Here is a 22,310-nt window from a genome sequence, read left to right as displayed (position 1 = left end):
CTGGTTACAACAGCAGTGAGTGACCGATATCTCAGTTTTTCTGCTTGCCAAAATGTGTGCGCTACCCGGAATCAGCTACGATCTGACTTCGCATTGGCTACAGGAACGGTGGCATCTGCTTCCACAGTGTACAAAAAGCTTCACAAATGTGGTATGTATGCTAGGCGACTGGTAGTATGCGGGCCCCTATTCCCGTGCCTCAGAAGAAACTGTTTGAAATAGGCCAGGGTTCACATCAACTGAACTCATGACCAATGGAAAGAAACAGTATTTGTTGTTCTACAAAACGGAACAGTGTGCTCTGATCTGAAGAGAACTAGGGGCACAGGTTATCATCTCTCTAATATCCTGAAAGGAATACTTATGATGCAGGTAGTATGAGAGTTTAGGGCGTTATCTCGTTGGATATGTGCACAGACTTGTATGCGCTTTCAAACAGAACTATGAATGCTACAACTTATAGAAACGAGGTCATTGATCTCTGTGTTCGTCCATATGCGGGTACAATAGAGGAAACGTTTTCCTACGAAACAATAACACCTGTCCTCTTTCAATGCATCTCGTGGACCAGTATTTTCAAGAAGACTATTGTAAGTATGGAGTGGCCATCCAGGAAACAGTCTTCGACTTTAATCCTGTTGAGTATGTCTGAGATGCTCTACTTAGACGTATATGTGTGCTGCTGCTCTCACCCCCTCCCCCAACCAAAACCTTGAAGGGATCGCTTTCCAGAAGCAATATTTATTATTACCAACTGAGATCCTGGACACTATTATAAACGATACGGAACATCATTGTGAGCAGTGGATTTTTATAAGGGACCACATTCTTTTGAGGTACCTTGGCAATTTCATGTTTACGTATTGTTTTTGACCTTTGTCTTCATGTACCCATTTATTACTGGATTAAACTTTATTTACACTTTTTGAGGGCGTTTCTTTCACATCTCATATCATACTGCTTTTCTCAGCATTGCATAAAAATTTATCATACAGTTTTTGAGTAATCGTGATTTTTTTTATATGGAAACCAGTGTGTACTACTAGATAATATCAGTAACATGAGATAGCAGCATTATCAATTTTTTTTTGCCTTTTGCTCAGTGTATCAACAGATCAATGAATTAGATACCTCGCTAATGAAGATTATTATTATTATTATTATTATTATTGTTGTTGTTGTTGTTGTTGTTGTTAGAATTAAGACCAAAGCAACTAACGCGAGGAGAGCGTGTGTATTATTTTCGTTAATTGTGTATGTTCTTCTGTCCATTTTGCCTATTTTGCAGGAAGAAAAGTCTAAGTTTCTAGGAGGAAAGAAACTATCCTGCCTTCTTATAAGCCCTGCCACTTCACATTCAGTTGAAAAGCCCTTGTAAATGTTTCTTTGTATCCACAACGGGATTTGAACCCAGGTCTCCCTAGGTGAACCCTGCTTCCAAATGTGGAATGAAGAGACGGAAGATTTGTTTCTATTAATTTGATATTGATATATTAAGGAAAAAATGTACCTACAAACTTGTCTGAAAGTGTTGAATTAGATTATTATTTGTAAGTGTCGGTTTCGTAAATGTTTTCCAAGCAACACGAAACCGACACTTACATATAAAGTGCAAACCAATGTAATACTAGTATATTTGAACTGGTGACTCATTCGGAAAATCTTGACTGCTTCATAAATATTTGTAAGGATATATAACATAATTAAATAAATAAACAATAGCATACAAGTAGATAGGTTTGAAAACTCATTTGTCTGCACTGTTGTAATTCACTTTTTTAACTTATGAGAATTGAACCTTTAAAATAATTTCCCAGAAGAATATGCACATATCTGGGGACTCTTTTGGGGAGTGAATGGGTTAATAATTGAATGCATTTTGTAATCATCCTCTAAAAAAAAGGTCTGCCCCTGTTTAAAAATTATAAAACATCTAGTATTAAATCAATATAAACTTGCATGCGCCAAAATTCAGCTACTGCTTACCTTGACAATTTTGAAGAACAATACAATAATGAATTCGTCTTGGTTGGAAGCAACTTTTCCGCCAGTTAGTGGTATACTTGAGAAGCTTTAAGTATCGGCTAATATTTTGATTGAAAACTGAAATTTTTGTTTTACATTTTGATTTTAGTTTGGAATATATTATAAAATTAATTTTTCAGATAGGCGCTAAAATTAGTTTTATAATTGATGAGCTCAATATTGACCAACTGGTGGAAAACGTTTCTTCCATTGACGATGGGAATCGAACTTATAATGATCTTTCTTCCGGTATAGCATTAAGAAACCAGGAACGTTACTAAGCATATATCCGAGGTGAATGGTTCCTATCGAAAATATGTTTCACTGACGATTCAGCGTTTCATCCTTTTTAGGAGTCTCAGCAAGTATAATATCTGTTTGAAGAATTAAAAACCTCACTTCGTCATCGAACTTCGTGAACAGCTCGAAAATGAATATATTTTGTTGCACAGTTCCTTTTTCTCTCGTTCTTTTACCCTACTGAAAAGTCTTGATTCCTTGATTGCCCAAGCTATCAATGAATCAGTTCTTTTGTGGAGAGAGAGAGAGAGAGAGAGAGAGAGAGAGATAGAGAGAGAGAGAGAGAGAGAGAGAGAGAGAGCTGCAAACAACTTCTGCTATCTCGGGCCCTAAACCCAAATAATCGTATTATTCTCATTAATAGTGAGAATTATAAGATCGTTTTTTGAGATATACGGTTAAAATCCTATAAATACTCTTTTAAGTATTTTGTCTCTTTTTTTCGTTGACGAAGGAATAAGACTTGAGTGTTACAAATTGAACTAAATACAGAGTCGTAAGTGAACAGCATAATAAAAATAGCAACCGAATGACACTTACTTAAGGACAAATAATATTACTAGCAGAATTTTGAACCAGGTGTCCTAGCTATTGTCAATGCAAACAAGATATAAATAATAAATAAATCCGCTAACTTGAGGCTGTTGATCTCTATTTACCTTTTTTAGAGACTGAGGGGGAAAGACTATCAGTAATTATAAACGGTGTCAGATGAAGAGACGCCAGGTAGTGCTATTATCTCTTGGTTTCTAACCCTAACACAATAATTTATTGTTTGAAATAATATGAGTTCTACTGTATATTTTATTCAGTTTATGGGACATAAAAAACTGAGTTATAGGAGAAAAAAGCTCTTGTCTGTGCCAAAGCTTGACTAACTAGGGAACCAGTTGAAGAAAGAGTTAGAAAAAGTTCCTGTAGTTGGAGGCCGGATTCGATGTGAGAACTGATTTCTTCGGGCTGCCTGACGATATGGATGCAAATGTCACTTTCAGTGAAAGTGTTTGAATATTGCTAAAAGTAATAACAAATGATTATTTTAGCCTGAACCTAATAGTTGCTGGGTAGCAATAATTATGGAACAGGCAGTTTCTCGTTGCCTTCCTTTCTTAACAGTAAGTATTTAACGTCTTTGCGCAGGGATAGTTTTGCCAATTTGCGGGATGCAAACCCGTTTCGCGAACAAAACCATTACACCACTATACAGCCATACTATCTCGCCTTCAAATGAAAAAGAAATTGAAAAATCACCTTTCCAATTAAAGGACTTCGTCTATATCGATTGAGCTACAGAGGTGATTATTAAACTTAAATTCAGTTTAGCTGACATAAACCAAAACTGAATGTATTCAAGAAACTTTAGAAACCTTCTCAAATATCAAGTTTCATATCTGACCAGACTCAAGTCTGGTCAAATATGAATTACAAAAATACGGAAATACAAGCATGCAAATAAGTATTTCGTACTGTTCTTACAAAATGTGCTAATCGATTAAATTGAAGAATATTTGTGTATTGGAAATACAGGGTGATCAAATTTAAACTATTCCTGTTTAAGGCCTTGTAGAATGCCACCCAGTGATCAAAAATGCTGCGAAACTTTGCAGGAATCCATTGTGTGTCATGCGAAAGCGACATCTGAGAAAAAAGTATATCTGCAATTCTCCACCAGGAGAGTTATTAACACCACGTGCGTGAAATGTGCATATCACGCAGTTGGAAGGTGTTAATACGGTTTATAAAGATATACAAGGGATTTTTTTCTTTCATTCTAGTGGTTAATACCGTCCACAGTGGTGGCACTGACCTTCCCAGTATGTGCTTTGCTTGTGAAGCTGTACTACATAAACAATTGCAATGCTGTTGCTGCACTCCGAAAATTTTGTCGTCTGCACAAATGTCCACGAGATCCACTATCTCCATGTGATCTGCGACGAATGATTAGTCGTTTTCCAGAAACGGGATCATTGGGAGGTAGACCTGGCAGAGGTCGCAACCCAATCAGTTCACAACAAGTGAATGAAGTTGCTACTGCCGTTTGTGGAGCAGGTCATGAATAACAGCATTGGAGTTAAAACATGCAGCACGTACACTAAATTCCTGCAGTGCACGAGTGTATCAAGACACATGGATGTGCCTTACATAACTGTGTAGAAAATTCTATGGAACATTCTGAATTTTTATCCATTCAAGATAATCGTGACACAAGATTTTCGCCCGCAAGACTTTGAAAGTCGATTGACATTCGCTTTAGCATTCCATACTCGAATGGAGTTGGACGCTACATGGCCGTGATGATTTTGGGGAGAGATGAGGCTCACTTTCACCAACGGTGCTGTGAATACCTAAAAATTCTGGATATGAGCTACGCAAAACCCGCACGAACTCCAACAAATTCCTTTGCATTCATACAAATTTACTTTGTCGTGCGAGTTTACAGTTTCGTTTATCAGTGGACCATTCTTCTCTGAAGAGATTCGCCAGTCGGATCCTGTGACCTGCTTATTTACTGCAGAGAGTTATTGCGATATGATAACAATTTTGTTGTGCCATAGCTATAGCAGCGCCTGTGCATGGATTCAGCTATTTTCATGCAGATTCCTTTCTACGCACGGATCGATCCATATAGGAGGTTCTTTCGAGAACATTTCACGGAAGCCAGAATGATGAGCCATGCGTTTCCCACTGCATGGCCATCTCGTTCACCTGATCTGATACCCTGTGACTTCTGGCCCTGGGCATTTCTCAAAGACATCATAACGCTGCATGTGCGCAACATCATCGCGACAAGCTGAGTTCTACCGTTGAAAACACTGCGCAAAGGATATGAGTTTGTGCATACTGGGAAGAGCAGCTCATTGCAAAATACAGTCCGTGAAAGCATAATGGAAGTGAATAAAAATGTGTTATTTATGCTTGTATTGCTTTCCTTCTTACACGCACAAAAAAATTTTGATCATCTGTATATTCCTTCTCAAGACCTTAATTTAAAAAGAAATGTCCAGTTTTTCTTCTATTTAAATGGTAAACAAATGTTTGGTTTTGAAACAGCAGTGATAGAATAGATCAATGGCTGCATATAGTAATGTAATGGTTGCATATCAGGTAAACATCACTTACGCAGATGTACGTAAACATCACTTACGCAGCGTATATGCAAAATACTTGGTCACGTGAGTCACCATTTGTTCTAGTCAACTATTTAAGAATGTTGCTGGTCAGTAATCGTCAACACTATTGACGATTACTGGCTGGATGGAGCCACAATGTTGAAATCAGCAGAGCTGATTGGTTTCTCATAAGATGAGATATCCTGGATGATTTAAGCAGTGATAAAATAACTCACGTTATTTGTCTAAAAGGCGTAACTGTGGTCCTAAGATAGTCTCAGAACAAGATCGCTGTCGTCTGCCTGTACGAACTTCATGTGTGCGAATTGACCGAAGCATTTAATGAACGGTGCTCCCGACCCATATCTCACCGAACTAAGCAGGAAATTGAAGAGAATGAATACTGGCAGTCACTAAAACAGGTCCAACACGGTATTAAATAAAAGTTTAATATTATAATTCAATAGCCGTTATGCGTATTTCATTTTTGAAGAATAAAAGGCTATAAATCTTTAGAGTCATTAACTAAATGCGAATGGCTTATCAAAAGAGTGTAACACAAAACAATGATTTGACATAACGGTTTTCTTATTTCAAAGAGAAGACATGAAATGACTTGGGGCAAAATAGTAACAGCATTTAGTCAGGAAAAGTTAATTTCCTAATTACAGTCATTTTAAATGCATATTTGATTGCATCACGTTTTCAAATCTCGCTACACGTGAATCACATTTTATGTACATCTTTTTAATTTTGTTATGAAATTACATCTAACTGGAAGAGGGCGCTGTGATGAGCTTAAATCAGTAAATGCTGTAGTGCGCATACAAAGTGTTTCTAAAAGTATAATTAACTACAGATTCTAGTAAAATTTGAAGCGAATAATGTTTACGAGTTATGAGGTATTTCCCAATCTCTGTTTTTCCATTTGAGATTTATTTTTTATCCACGATTGCATATTTAATAGAAAAATTGTTCCTGGTAATTTAAACAGAATCAACAAAGCGTATGGAAATTGTGTACGTATCTCTGCTATATGTTATATAAAGTTGTTTCATTTGACGTTTCAGAATTTTATATTTTATTTAGTAATTATAATCATGCATCACGATACGGATCGTTTTAATCGTTTTACCGATGCTTGTGTCTTGAAAACGGTGTTTCGAGGCACAGTTTCCGGTATAAATTCATTCGGTTTAATAAACATCTCGTCACTGGCAATTTCCTAACACTCTGGACAATATAAAATACGATATCTTATGTAATCGTTTATTTTACCTAAGTAGTTGGGATTGATGGTACCGTTTCATTCCCAAAACTGTACACTTGCATATTTTGTTTCGAAGCTCGCATTATTTTTTTAGTAGTTCTTCATCCGTAAATTGTTACAAGTTGATAGCAAGCAGCAGAACACTTATGGAGATGGATTGCTTCATGTGCTAGGGCTCGTCTTTTATCATTGAATGGTTGGACAGAAATTGATGAAATTTGCTAGAGGCTTTTTTACTAAAAGCTGATTGTGTCTAAGTTGCATACGTTTGTCTACTGCTTTGCATAGAGTGACGTTTTTTGTGCAAAGGCGCATTTATTCAAAGCTCTTTAAAGGCTGGTTGAAGACGAACGTTTCATTGACAATTCGAGCAAACATAGTACGCTCGCGCAAAAGAAAACTCTAATTAGGAACAGTGGATAAGTTTTCGCAGTTTTTAATTAGAATTTTTAGTGCGTTTAGTTTTTATAAATAAAGCAACCGTGAATAAGTTTTTGTGTACTTTATGGATGCTTTAGTTGCTTTGTGTACCACACTTGAATATTTCAGTTACATTCATACATCATAACATTCATTCTTGTTGTAATTCTGTAGTAATTTGGTGGAATCCCTTAACTTGAAGGAATGTCGTATCTCCTCTTTCCCCCCCTATCCACCAAAATCTATAATCCACATTCCCTCAAATTCTCTTCATAATCAACACTCTAGAGTCCTAATATCACTTTGGTAATTCGTCTTTAGACCCCTCTTTAGTGTTTCCACATCACAATGAAAACCAGGCAATTAAATCTGAGCACAATAGTCCTTGTGTGATCGAACCAATGCCTTATAGAGTGGCACCGCCATCTCCTTATCCCTGCATGTCAATATACAGTAGTATCTCGGTAATCCGAACTTTTCGCTAATCCGTGCTCGTTCGGATTAGCGAGAAGTTCGGATCAGTGAATTTTTGCCCAAGAGACAACAATAACTAGCGTTTAAGACAAAAATTATCACATTCTTGTGGTACATCAATTTAATTCTGGAAATAAATGAAGTAACTCATAGAAAAAAAAGCTACTGTACTGTAATGTAAAACTGAAAAAGTAATATAAGTTTATTTTAGTAAAACATTTAGTTTGTATATATCTTTATTGTTGAGGATTTTGATTTAATAGAATTGCATAGTTGAGTACATAACTTACTTTGCGTAAAAATATCACTTTCTTGTACACAACACACAAAACAAAGTTTCACAAAATAACACAAATTTTTTTTTTAATTTCTCTGTAAAAAATGTCACTGATTTTCTTTTGCTTCTTGGAAGCTGAACTTTTTTCGAATGCTTCTTCTCGGAGTTGCATTAGCAATAAAACTTTGTGGAATGGCGTATCATTCTGATTAGCCCATTCTATATACATATTAAAACTGTCAACTTCCTCTTCATGTTTTACTTTTTTTTTTTTTTTCTTCGAGTTCTTCATCGTCTGCTAATTCATTCTGTAGCGTCATATTAATAATTTAAGCATCTGATTTGATTTCGAATTCACTTTCGGTTCTACCTGTAATCCATTCCGTAACATCTCTTTGTGAAATTTCAACATTTGGATTTATATTTTTAACCAAATTATGCACGTTTTGAATTTCTGCTTTTTGTGTATCACCGTAGTTATCTTCGTAAATTCTAGAAGCCCACAGTTTTCTCATTGATACTCGAATTGCTTCAGGATTCCCAAGCAGCATCAATTGAAAATGCTACATCCTTCAAATTTATATTTTTTATTGATGTGATAACGTCATAATTTGGGGAAATTACATTTAAAAGCAGGTCTTTAAATTTAATGGATTGTATTATGTTCTGATCCATTGGTTGCAACAATGCAGTACAGTTAGTTTGGAGGCAAAATAATAGCACACAAAATAATAATATATAATAAATAAAACTTTTTTTTCTTTCAAACCGCAGTTCGGATTACTGGAGGGTTCGGACTAAAGAGGTTCGGATTAGCGAGATACCACTGTACTTTTTATCATTGCATGCTCTTTTTGTAGCTTAGAAGAAAGTAGAATTTTACAGTGGCTAGAGCTTTTGCTGCCCGTGGTGGTTCCTGAGTTTGCCGTCCCTCTCAGTGCACACCAAAAATACTATTAAAAGTCAAAACGACGTATAGGGAAATAAATTAAAATACTACGTTGATGTTTATTTTAGTTGTAAGTATAGTTATTAAAAAAGAATTATTAATTAAGTAATAAAAATTACTTAGTTAACATAAATAAAAAGAATCGTCGAAAAATAAAATTGTGTCTCACGTGAAAAGTGCCGCCCGGGGTAGACCCCCCTCCCCCCCTAGCTAAGCCACTTGAACTTTACGAACATTTTTCATAGGATTCGTCTTTGTTGTAAATAAGTAAGCTTAAGCTGGCAAGAAATTACGAAATTATATACTACTAGTAGGTTCTCTTCCCGATGCTGCATTCTCTCTCTCTCTCTCTCTCTGATTGTTTTTCAGCAATATTTTCATTCCCTTTACATTCCGTATATGTTTACCTTGATAGTCATTGTACGTTTTACGAAAAATAGCGTTGACACTTGGGATTCAGCATTTCTTATTTCCATGTTATCGCTGGAGTCATTGCTCTCTAGCAAATTGATCCATGACCGTCATTGATACTGAGGACTGGAAAGATTCCAGTCCTCTTGATCAGATTGCAAACTAGCCGGTACCATAGAAATATAACAAATGGCAAAATTGAAGGTGTAGAGTTCGTTATATCTTGCAATCGACATTAGATTTTCGTTTTTATGTACAGATAGATTAATCTGTCAAAAAGATAAACGAATGTATTCGGAATTTTATGGATTCACTTCGAAAATTACAGCAGTAGGCTGCTGCCGAAAACTCAGATTTTGGCATTTTGCATATGACAATTGTTTATTAAGAAGCGCATGTTGGTTTCCTATGCATTCCCTTCCCCATTCTTTTTTTTTTCTTTTAATGACTACTACTGCTTTCTAATATGTTTAAAATTGAAGCTTTACATGTTTTATTTATTTTAACGCTGATTTCCATAGTGTAGAATTTGTCGAGTCATTTTCCCTTATTTCAAACTTGAGCTTGCCTTTTAAAAAGTATATCTTTGCGATGATTTCCATCCTATCATGCACCAAACTTCAACGACTAGTGCATATATCAAGTTCTGCTTCAAATTGGGGAATATTGCATAGAAAGCGTTGGGATGTAGATTTATACTTTTGAAGAGGAAACAATGAGCGGATTCAAAATTGCGTAAGTTCGAAAGGGAAATCATATCTGTTGGTAATGCTGAATGTAGGCGTCCATCGGCGAGCAAAATGTTGGAAAGTGTATGCTGATTGATACTTATCAGTGAAAGCAGACGTGTCGATATTTTCATTGACAAGCTTGCATGCTAGCTGTTTTTTTATGTGAATTCTACCCACTAAAATCTGAAGTTTTTCCGCATCACCGCCGCGCTCGCGCGCGCGTGTGTGTGTGTGTGTGTGTGTGTGTGTGTGTGTGTGTGTGTGTGTGTGTGTGTGTGTGTGTGTGTGTGTGTGTGTGAACGGAATCCACTAGCGAGCGGTTCCTAATGAAATTTCCATTCAGTTTGGAAATTCATTAAGATTATTACGCTTTCATACCATTTTGATACAAAATAATGGCATTTATCTCGCTCACTGCTTTATCTTTTGTAGGAATTTCTGACAAGAAGCAGCAAAGTCCTCATATTTGGCAGCTAACAACTTTTTTTTATCTTTCTTTTTCGAAAATTCAAGTCAGCACAGAAGGAAAAAATATAATGACATCACAAAAAAAAAAAGCGCTGCATTGCTGAGCCGAAAACATTTGCCTTCTGAAAATATTCTGAACGAGGGCAGAAGGCTAAGTTCACTTTATCAGGTTACAAGGGAACTGCTTCTGATTGCACCTGGTATATCTCGTATTATCCACTACGATGTTTTTGGAATTACAGCAGTCGTTTCTTTTCCTTCTCTGTAAGAATTTTGAATTGGAGATGTAACTTATTTCTAAACTATCTTATAAACAGTAGTTCCTAGTTGGTATCCTAAAAATTGGAAATCCAAAAATACGGTTGTCCCCATCATCATAAAGACCTACGTAAAAGAGCGCTTAGAGATGAAAAATAATACAGTAATAAATATATATAAAACACACTCTGCATTCAAAATCTGATGTGAAGAGTTCCTTTATAATAATTACATTTAAAGCATCGGTTTATTTAACATTTATTACTGAGAACTGCATAGAATTCGCTGAAGCACTTTTAACACTAGAGCTAAAACGATTCTTTTTCAGTGAGCTGATGTGAGAGAACTAATGAACGAAACTTCGAACTGTAATTCCACCCTCTTCCCATTTGTACTAAGCGTCTAGATCAGTGTTTCCCAACCTTTTTGATGTCGCGGACCCCCCCTCTAGCGAACCTTAATATGTCGCGTACCCCCTGTAGCGAATGTTAATTCACCGCGACCCACATAAAATCCAAAATGGAAATTTTTTATATTTTGCATATCATAAAGATGAAGTAATAAATTACAATTTTACAACGCCAAATGTATCATTTATGACAATACAATACGCTTATAAATGGAGATATTCGGAAGAATATGGACATATCAATTAGGCCAGGTGTGAACAACAGGTGTGAGCATAATAAGATAAAGTTTAATGAAAATAAACTATCCCGCAGACTCCCTTTGAATTACTCGCGAACCCCTGGGGGTCCGCGGACCACAGATTGGGAAACACTGTTCTAGATCACCTAAATCAATTAACTGTATATTATCTCTGTTAACTAGCCAACAGAATCTTCCCACTACAATAGTCGTAACCTATTGCTTCGCGGTCATATCAATGTACTCTTTGTTCCGTATGCTATAAAAACGTGCCTTCACGTCTTCTACTGTCTTCAGTCAAAATATATTATTTAAGTGATGTTTGTTTCTTTTTACTTTTTTTTATTACATCATTTTCTAACTTTTCAGATAGGCATGATGTTGTTTCCAAATGGTTAGGTTTCCTTACGCTGGTTTGTATTTCCAGCCATTGTTTCTGTTTTCTTGTAAGTGCTGCGTGATGTTAGTAAGAAGCAGCGCTCACACTTACGTGACTTCGCTGTTAAAGATGAGTGAGTGAGTGAGAGAGAGAGGGAGAGAGAGAGAGAGAGAGAGAGAGAGAAATTACTAATGAAGTTAAAGAATTATACTTGAGGAATAATTCTTTTCAGTAAATTGTATCGCATTTATACATTTATAAATAGTAACGTGAAATAAGTAAGGGAAGTAGTTTATGTAGGTTATTGTCAGATTCACCCAATAGACATGTTCATAATTATTGTAAACTCTCAACTTCCAAAAGTTAACGCAACTTCTTGGCTGCTGTCATACCGAACGTGGCAATGTTGATCTCTTTGTAAACATAACCTGGAGTAACGCGTTGAGGTACCACTTTGGTAATAACAAGTTTGAAGATAATTTCACTGAAAAAAAAAAGGTGGGGCAGGGGAAATTGTGATTACAGCTGCCCTGGTTGGCCGCGTAGTTTTAAACTACTTGGCTCTCCACTAACAGGCTTTGTGTTCGAATCCTACTACGGGCATGGATATTTGGGATTATTTTTTGGAGGTGGATTTCATCGCCTGGCGTGAGACCAACGACCCGCTTATTGGAGATTTATTTTATTTTTCTAACTTCGCACTGAAAATAGTGCTACATACTATCGTCCCACATGTAGGATCAGAAGAGGCCTACGACCTCAACAATATCCTGGGCTATCCAACTCTAGATCTGGGGATTCCTCCGATACGTTTCCATGCTGCCAGTGTGTCCCAAAGCAAACAAAGAGAGAAAGAGTCCAAAACTTGGTAAGACCATATAACTCTGCTGACGCCATACACCTTTAAAGGATACAATTGCAGAGGTAAATTTCGGTACGATGTGTTGTTCTTCCTGAAGTAGCTGTATACCAAGTCTTGGTTTTCAGTACAATAGGTAGCTTTCTCATGATGGAGAGTTGTGAGCGATCGCCTAGCACCCACAAATTATACGTCAAAAACGACTAGCTCATCTCCTCTCTTTACTACATGGTCGGACTTCCTTAATCCAATGTTAGTCCTGTAGTGAGTTTCTACTGCTGCTATCCAACCTTCGTCCTTCAGCCTTCTCTATAATGCTCACTATTGAACTGTGTCTTCTGAAGCGTACTCTATTTGTGATGTAACGACATCAAGCAACATGAGCCAAAGTTTCTATGCTCTGACAGCCTGCTCTGCAGTTCTTGTCATCACTTCTTCCATGAGTTGTACAAGCTCTGCCGACTCGATCTTGTACAACTCAACAAATCGATTCTTGTCCTAATTAAATCTCTATATTCAAAACCTGGCAGGAAGAAAATCCCATTCTTGATGCTGAAGAATGAACGTGTTTAGATTCTTGTAATGCAGCTCCATCGATTGAATGGGGCAACTGTAAAGCTCATCTCCTGATTATCTAAAGCGGGGTTTCCGGATTATGTTAAAAATTATTAAAATCTAAAAGAAAAATAACAATCCTTACCTCCGATAGTAATGAACCATAGAGTTACAATCTTTCTCATGCGGGGAGGAAACAAAATACTCCTATTGAATCTACATTCCCTCTTGCAATACCCAGACCATCATCTATAACCACCCGCTATAACAATTAAACTGAGATTATTCTATAAAAATAAACGTTTTTACTTTCCTCTAGGCCCAAAATGTTTTGATTTCAGTGGCCAATATTTGATACAAAGCATTAAATGAGTTTCAAACGTAGGGGAAAAATTAATCATGTTATCTCCGTACAAAGCATGGATAATAATAAGTTACTAGCCGTGCAACTTTAAGGAGAGCAAACCTTAACCATCAGATTCTTTATGTACTAGAGCTTAGTATAGCCAACCAATCAGATTCTTTCTTTCATTTGCGGTTCGAAGGGTCTTCAGAAAATGAAGATTTGTCCTTCATATGTAAATTTTCTACATTTTCAAATAATTCGATTTAAATTAATAATTACATTGTTTGCCATTCGTAGAATCTTGTCTTGGAAATATCCTTCCTCAGCTCATTTTTCTGCATGAGATTGAGAGGAAATCACGGTGTTCATCTATAACTGCTTCCAAAATATAAACTACACTATCTAATGAAAAATAACCGCCTCCCCCTTTTTTTAGTGGTTGATATGGCTATATATATATCACAACCATAGCTCATACAGAAACAAAAGAGAGCATATGGTCTTCAATCTTCATATACAAACATTAAGAGTAAAATGGACTGTGCTGAAGGGCTCAGTGACTTTCGACATGACACTGTCATAGGATGCCACCTGTGGAACAACTCCGTTCAGGAAATTTCTGTTCTGCTGCACTTATCCCTGATCAACCGTAATTGATGTTACTGTGAAGTGGAAATGGCTAGGAGTAACAACAACAACACAATCACGACCTGGTATGCTACATAAAATCACAAAGCGGGACCGCCGAGTGCTGAAGCGGTGCGAAAAAATCTTCTGTCCTTACCTGAAACACACTCGCTACCGATTTCCGAAATGCTTCTGCAGCAATATCGACACCGCAACTGTTTCGTCGGAAGCTGATGAACATGGGTTTCCATGGCCGCGCATCTGCACACAAATTGGATCCCGGATTGGATCAGTCGAAACGCGTTCGCTGGAGTGATGAGTCACGCCTCACCATCTGGCAGTCTGTCGGACAAGTTTGGGTTTGGCAGATGGCGGGAGAATGCCTGAATGTGTTGTGCCATCTGTGCAGTTTGTTGGAGAAGGCATCATGGTCTGGAGCTGGGTTCCTTAATTCCAGCGACGGGGAATCTTAACTCTACAATGATATTCTAGACAATTCTGTGCTTCCAACATTATGGTATTAGTTCTGTGAAGGCCCTTTCCTGTGTCAACGCACGACAATGCCCCGTGCACAAAGCGAGGTCTGTGTAGGAATGATTTGATGAGTGTTGAAGAACATGACTGGCCTTAGCTCATTCCAATCGAACACCTGTGGGATGAAAGAACGCCGCTGATTGACTTCACCAATGTTCTTCTAGAACATCGGTTCTTAACCTGGGGTGTGTGTGTGTGCACCCCTTGGAGGTGCGAGAGAAATTTCTAAATTTTCGATGGAAACTACCGCCTGTGAGAAACTAGCAAATGCTACGTCGACGTTTAGGACCCCCACTCCTACCCTCTCTACCTTTTGTCTCAGCGCATCGCACGTATCAGCACATGCAGTATAATAAGAAACTGGTTGATACGCGCACGTGTTCGCATACTCTGAGTACGAACGTTAACGAATGGTTTGACGAAGAAACGAATACTAATTTTCTTTAATTTACCAACATTAATCAGTGACTAAAGCCCATACCGGATACGATCAATTGATTACATAAAGGTTTTCTGCAAATTTTGAAAAATTATAATTATTATTTTATTGATTGCAGTAACTCTCGTTATGTCGAAAAAACGCCAATGGAAAGACGATTATGTTGCTTATGGATGCACTTGTACAACAGAAAAAGATGGCACGCAACGACCACAATGCATTTTATGTTGCGAAATATTTTCACACTCCAATCTTAAACCGTCAAAGTTGTTAGAGCATTTCAACAATCAGCATGGTGATGAATCTGCAGGACATACTCTTACCATCCTGAAGTATAAGAAGGCACGATTTGATACCAGCGGTACTATCACAAAATCTGACGTTGCGGCAGTTCAAAAGCCCTTGTTAGAAGCTCCTTATCAAGTGGCATATCTGTATGCTAAGAAAAGAAAAGGTCATACAATAGCTGAGGAATTGGTAAAACCATGTGCACTTGACATAGCAAAAATTGTATTGGGTTCTGAAGCACAAAGGAAAATTCAGCAGATTCCGTTATCGAACGATGTGATTCGATGGCGCATTCAAGATCTCAGTGTTGATATTTTACTGCAAGTAGTAGAAGATATCAAAGCCAGTCCTCTAAAAGTGAGTATTCAACTGGACGAGTCAACTGATGTTGATAATTGCAGTCAGTTGTTGGTATTTGTGCGATACATTAAGGGAAAAGAAATGTTGGAAGAATTTTTATTTTGTGAGCCACTGGAATTGATGTTTTCAATCATATCAAAACCTTTTTTTTTTGAAACATCAAATACCCATGAACGTGATAGGCTCAATTTTCATTGATGGTGCCCCTGCAATGTTGGGGCAAAAATTTTGGATTTTTTTCATACATCAAGACAGAAATACCACAAGTTACAATAACGCATTGCATGTTGCACCGTCATACACTTGCATCGAAAGCTTTGCCAGAGAATTTAAAACATCACTTAACTACTGCAGTAAATGTAAAGTATATCCGAGGACGAGCGCTTAATCATCGTATCTTTCATGCTTTGTGCGAAGAAATCGGTGCTGTTCACACTGTGCTTCTTTATCACACTGAAGTACGGTGGCTCTCCAAGGGCCGCATGCTAAGCAGGGTTTTTGAATTGCGCGAGGAAATTATACAGTTTCTTACTAACCAAAATTGTGATTTAGTTAAAGCTTTTGAAAAAAGAGAAGCAATACTTCGACTCGCCTACTTACCAGATTTATTTAGCCACCTGAATGAATTAAACACAACAATGCAAGGATTTGGTAAGAACATAATAACAGCTAGTGAAAAATTATCTTCATTTATTGAAAAAATAAAAATTTGGAAACGTCGAGTTGCAAATGGGAATTTTGCAAACTTTTCTTTGCTTGATTCAATCGTTCTTGAAAATGAGAAAATAACAATTATACCTGAAATTGCAATACACATCCAATAATTGAGTGAATCATTTCATGGATACTTTACCACGGGAAATATTAGCAAAGTTCAGAGATGGATACTGGATCCATTTCTATTTGACCCAGATTCGATGGACGACAGCTATTTAATAAAATACGATCTTATTGAAATACGAGCCAATGCACGTATTCAAATGGAATTTGAAAAACTGGACTTAGAACAATTCTGGTGTACACGGTTAGAACCTTATCCACAGCTGGCAAAAGCAGTATTGCGGACACTGTTGCCATTTGCCACCACCACCTACCTGAGTTAAATGGGATTTTCATCACTTTTGCACATAAAAACAAAAGCCAGAAATCGCTTAAATGCAAGTGATGACTTACGCGTGGCTCTTTCAAAAAAGGAGCCTCGCTTCAAAAGTATTATTATGAATAAACAACAACAACAACATAGCCATTAAAAATCGAGATATTGTTTTGTATGTATATGTAAATGTATGTGTTTATTTTTCAATAAATAAATTATCTTGCAATAGATGGAATTTCCTAAATAAAGAAATAGAAACACATTTTTCAAGGGGATGCGAGAACTTATTTTTATATTCAAGGGGGGTGCCGATCACTAAAAAAGGTTAAGACCCACTATTCTAGAAGAATGGAAAAGAATTACTGCAACAATGCACCTTAATCTAGTGGTAAGCCTTCCCAAAAGATTGAAGGTGGTTATAGCAAAAAAGAGTTGATGAACACCAGTGGAAATGAGCAGGTATCCAGATATTTTTGATCTGATAGCGTATTCATAACTAAAGTTTCAGATACACGAAATCGTCATTTATTGATAAGTATAATAAAATAGGTGTAATATTGCAAAATGTTTTTAGAATTTTTACAACAGTTTGTAACCTTTTGTGATTACAAGTATGCGAATAATTTCTTTTAAGTTATAAAATGTTCGTGTGCGTGCACGCGCGCTGGTTACAAAAATGTCCACATAAAATTCTTAAAAATGTAAGATAACATTTTTATCTTACATAGTTCTATAGAAAGATAGCAGCTAATAATAATATACTCGTTCTAATAATAATATACTCGTTATTTTGCTAATTGGGAATTTCATGTAAAACATGCAAGATCCTGTGTTTACTATCTTCTTCTTCATTTGTTTGCTGAAATAATTCATTAAAATTTCCACGGAGGCACGCTTAGACGCTTTCTCTTCACTAAATTTAATTATACATAACTTGCATTTTAAACACGCTTGGGATTGTTATTATTTGTTGTCCTGGAAAAGACAAAAAAATATAATAATTAAATAAAACAAAACAATGAGTGCATACTTAACGGGCGGAACACGCTTACCGTCCTTGGAGAACCTCCCGGACTACGTCGATTTGGCGTTCGCAGAACATTGAGAGGAGGAGGATGAGGGTCAGCGGGCGACGACATGGTTCGCCTGACAGGATCTCGTGCGCTGCGATAGCTACGGAACGATGCCTGACTACGGAAAGATGAATAACTCCGCAGAGAACTTTGGGAGGGCACTGAAGCCGAGCTCGCTCTTCTTGAGCCTGAAGAATGAGGAAAAATCATCTCTAAGCTAGATTTCATATAGTCGAGGAATTTTGTAGCACGGTATTACGGACAAACCGTAAATAATCCAAGCTATTTGAAAGATTACAGGAGGGAATGGATGCCGAGAAAATAGAAATAGACAAAGAGAGACAGAGAGAGAAAGAGACAGAGATGCAGGCTCAAGTGAGAAGTTAGAAACGTAATAGAAATATAAAGCGAAAAAAAAAAACTCGAAACACTAAAGAAAAAAAGGAGTGTAGAAATAAAAATAGAAAAAAAGTAAGAAATTAGGAGTAATAATACTTATTAGAAAACTTACTTACTTATTATTATTATTATTATTATTATTATTATTATTATTATTATTATTATTATTATTATTATTATTATTATTAGACATTTCTGTAAACTCTGCACTTGTGTGTGTTCGTTGTCAACTCAGAAAAACTTGCTTCTCAAAATTAATGCATTTGAATATGTACTTCTTCCAATTCTGTTGGATGAATAAAAAGAGAATTCCTTCACACACTACTTGCCTTAATCTTAAATTTAGTTTCGGAAATATAAGTCGAAACATTATCTTGTCTAAAAGCTTTTTCTTATCTCTTGCATTCCCATTGTTGCATGCTTTAACCTATTTATTGCAGTCCTAGCCATTTCACGTAGTTTACTATTTGGTTTTAAAATATGTTTCGTCACGTAACTTATTTATTCCATCCACAGAAAACATAATAAAGAAAATAGCAGCTTTTTTATTTCTCCAGAATTCAGAATTTATAAAAGAGATTCCAAACAGACCTTACTATCTTATTATTCTGAATCCTATTATTTCTTTTAGTTGCACATTGCTTGAATTGATTCGTTTTTAGATTTCAATGTGTTTCGGTAATAGAGCACTAATCGCCAGAATGTTCGGATTTTTATGAGTAAAAAAATAATAATAAATAATTGATTGCGATGAGTATGAATTTTCTGTAGTTTAGCATTCTCAACTCCACAATGAAAATAAAGAGGAAAGAAATTATCTTTTTTTGCTTCTTATTTCATTTATTCCGGTTGCAGTTCTTCTATTTATTCGCCTGATAAACGCTATATCTTGTTGTTGTTGTTGTTGTTGATTTTGATCCTGTATTTTAGGTCAAGCTATCTTTCCTGTTGTCTTTTATTTGCAAAGTTTCCAGTATTTTCTAATATTGCATTTGTCTGTTTTTGGAGCAGATAAACTATATGAAACAGTCCGGATTTAGTGAGTAAATATGATGTGAACACAGACAGAGAGAGAGAGAGAGAGAGAGAGAGAGAGAGAGAGAGAGAGAGAGACAGAGAGAGAGAGACAGAGAGAGAGACAGACAGAGAGAGAGAGACAGAGAGAGAGAGACAGAGACAGAGAGAGAGAAGACAGAGAGAGAGAAGACAGAGAGAGAGAGAGAGAGAGAGAGACAGAGAGAGAGAGACAGAGAGAGAGACAGACAGAGAGAGAGAGACAGAGAGAGAGAGACAGAGACAGAGAGAGAGAAGACAGAGAGAGAGAGAGAGGATACCGCTGCCGAAACATTTCTGTAAGGAAATAAATTGGCCGCTTTCTAAGGATCAGTTCGCTTTTTAACATTTAATCTTCAGTCTTCAGGAAAATGCTTTAAGTCTCAATGTTTTATGAGAAGGCCAAAATTTACCCTGTATCATGTACTTTGAAGATTAGAATGTGTTGCAGTTTTCCAAATTGTGTAATCCCTCCTTTTTACTTTTGAAAACTACTTCCAAATTAGATGGGTATATATCATGTAATTGTATTTATTGTGGACTAAAGGAAATTTATTCATACTAAATATACGAAATATTCCATCAGCGCTGGAGTTTGTGATCTGTTTACTGTATTTCATGTAACGGGGATTTGCATATCGGCTTCAAAGCCGTAATTCAAGTAGTTAGAGAATATCGTCTCTTTATATAGGCCATAATTAGTCAAAATGTACGTCGAGTTCAAAGGGGAGAGTTCGGAAAGTAATAGGTTCCGTCTTTTGAAGTAGCCTTTTTTGTTTCTCTCTAAATATCTGAACAAATCGATTTGTATTTGAGCCGTTAGGAGCAACTCACTACGAAGTCAAACCTCATTAGTATTGACATTTGCATGAAACTTAGTTTTTTTTTTCTTTTTTTTTGTGCAAAACCGTCTTAATTTTGTTAGACATGTGGCCGCCATGGATTCTGTTGCGCGTAACATAGTACAACAAACATGAAACTCAAAAGAAAACCAATTAAAAAACAGTTTGTGTTTAACTGGTGCATCCTTGCAAAGTTTCAAATCCCCTCTCTCCCTTTAGTAATTATAAAATTATAATTAAATTTAAGCGAACTTTTGTGGTTAAATTTATAACTGAATTTCTCTGATTAGGTTTGTAATTAAAATAACAGTTTTAATTGTTCTCCGAATTTAATTTAATTATAAAATAAAAAAAAAACGGACTTGCTGAGCAGGCTCAACACACTGCTATTAGTAAACTAGGAGCTAACATCGTCATTTGAAGGAGCAGTAAATCATTTCCTCAAGCCGATAGCTAGATGATACACGCACCGAACCTGATGGTAATGTATCTTTGAGGCTTCTGGATCAACTGGTGAATAATCCTGTTATTGCTTGCTTTGCTAGGTAGTTCCAATTCAAGCTATAGTTGGACTGAAATCTGGACATCCTCCCTTCCCTTGCATATGTGCTCAAGTCCTTCACCTCTGTTTCAACTCTTACTCTCTATTTACCATCATTATTTCGTCCATATCAATACCAGGGTCACTGGTCATTGCACTCATAAAAACTCTTCCACAAAAACAACAAAAAATGATAACAATTCAGTGAGATTTTTTGGAGAAGTAAGTGGACTATACAAAAACATTCCTATTTAGGAATGTTTTAGTATAGAAAGACATGGGCTCGAATGACGTCTATGACGTTAGGTACCTTTATTAGATGTTTTCAATCAAATGGTGAGTTAGTCAGTCTCATACGGAGGTAGGGGTTCTTTTCCCTCCGGAAACTCGGGATTGCATTCCTCAAAACTGACAAATCGGCCATAAGAACACACGCAATATGCAGGCATACGAATAAGGATTATCTATCTTATTCTGTCAGATTTGGTTTCGAACGCCTGCACGTAGAGTGTGGGTCTACGCGTGAGCGTCAATCAGGAAGGAAGGAAAAAGCATATCTACATTCATTTCACCAGCATCCAGGCATACAAAGATTAACGATGAGCACTACAACTTACCACCATCAAAACGTGATCTGCTATTTCTCACCGATCCCTAATTGCATCATTTACGACTGCAGTTCACCTCAGCTATCCCAGCTATATATAATATGCCTTTCTTGTGCTTTTGTCAGATCAGACATTCTATGCAAAAGGCCTTGGAATCCCCGCAATACGATCTTCTTTGGCTCAAGATTTCTTCGGCTCACTTTCTAGTCTTTATATGCTTACCTTTACCGCTTCAGACGACTATGCTAACTTCTTTGATTAGTTATCTCTGAAAGTTGCTTTCAAGGTAGAAGAGAAGACGAATTATTTTCTATCAGCTGTGGTTTAACACAAATTGTTCACTGCCAACGAGAATATCTGACACCCTTCACCATTCTCTAAATACCTTGAACTTTTAAAGTAGCTGTCCCTTCCAATACACTGTAGATGATGTTTTCTCTCTTCTTGGAAACTCCAACCATCACCTTATTCAATTTCCTCGCACCCATTCTCAGTTTCCTACCCTATGAAACAGCAGTCATTGTTTGACTGCTGTTTCCCACTCTCCTGATCACAACATCTGCTCAGATCAAATAACTTAAATAATTACTGGAATGAGGGGCCTTCATTCCCACTCCACTCCAAACCGGTGACCTCTGTTCAAAATGTGGTTGTCTAAAAATATGCGAAAGCAAATATAAAACACGGCATATGTTCAATGGCAAAATCAAAAACTCCAGCTGTTCACTCAGCCTATACTACAATTCGAAGCAAGTAATTAAATCATCAACAAATCTAAATCAGATACCTGATTGGCCATCTCAATAGCAAAAGCTTGCCTCTTACTACAACAGTAGTCGAGTCTTCTAGTCCCTTGCTAAGGCTGTTAGTCATTACTTCAGTCCTTGATTTCACTTTTCTCACTGATATACTGTGATGACATCACCTAAAGATAAGACCACTTGGTATCAGTCTTTGCCTCCAATACTTA

The 22,310-nt window shown here is 36.7% G+C and overlaps 1 protein-coding gene across 1 annotated transcript in view; it reads right to left on the bottom strand.

Annotated features, from left to right (window-relative positions):
- LOC150096376 (uncharacterized) overlaps window positions 1-22,310 on the bottom strand; it is a 192,795-nt gene that overhangs the window by 21,851 nt on the left and 148,634 nt on the right. The window contains exon 7 of the mRNA XM_090409046.1: window positions 17,877-18,085. Coding sequence (XP_090265172.1) covers window positions 17,877-18,085 — 209 coding nt within the window. The remainder of the gene's footprint in view (window positions 1-17,876; window positions 18,086-22,310) is intronic.

The sequence above is a fragment of the Typopeltis vanoorti genome, chromosome 19 (assembly GCF_054136105.1).
Source record: "Typopeltis vanoorti isolate ZY-2024b chromosome 19, IOZ_Tvanoo_1.0, whole genome shotgun sequence".
NCBI lineage: Eukaryota > Metazoa > Arthropoda > Arachnida > Uropygi > Thelyphonidae > Typopeltis > Typopeltis vanoorti.
Note: the sequence above shows the minus strand (reverse complement) of the source record. Positions and strands in the feature narration are given on the sequence as shown.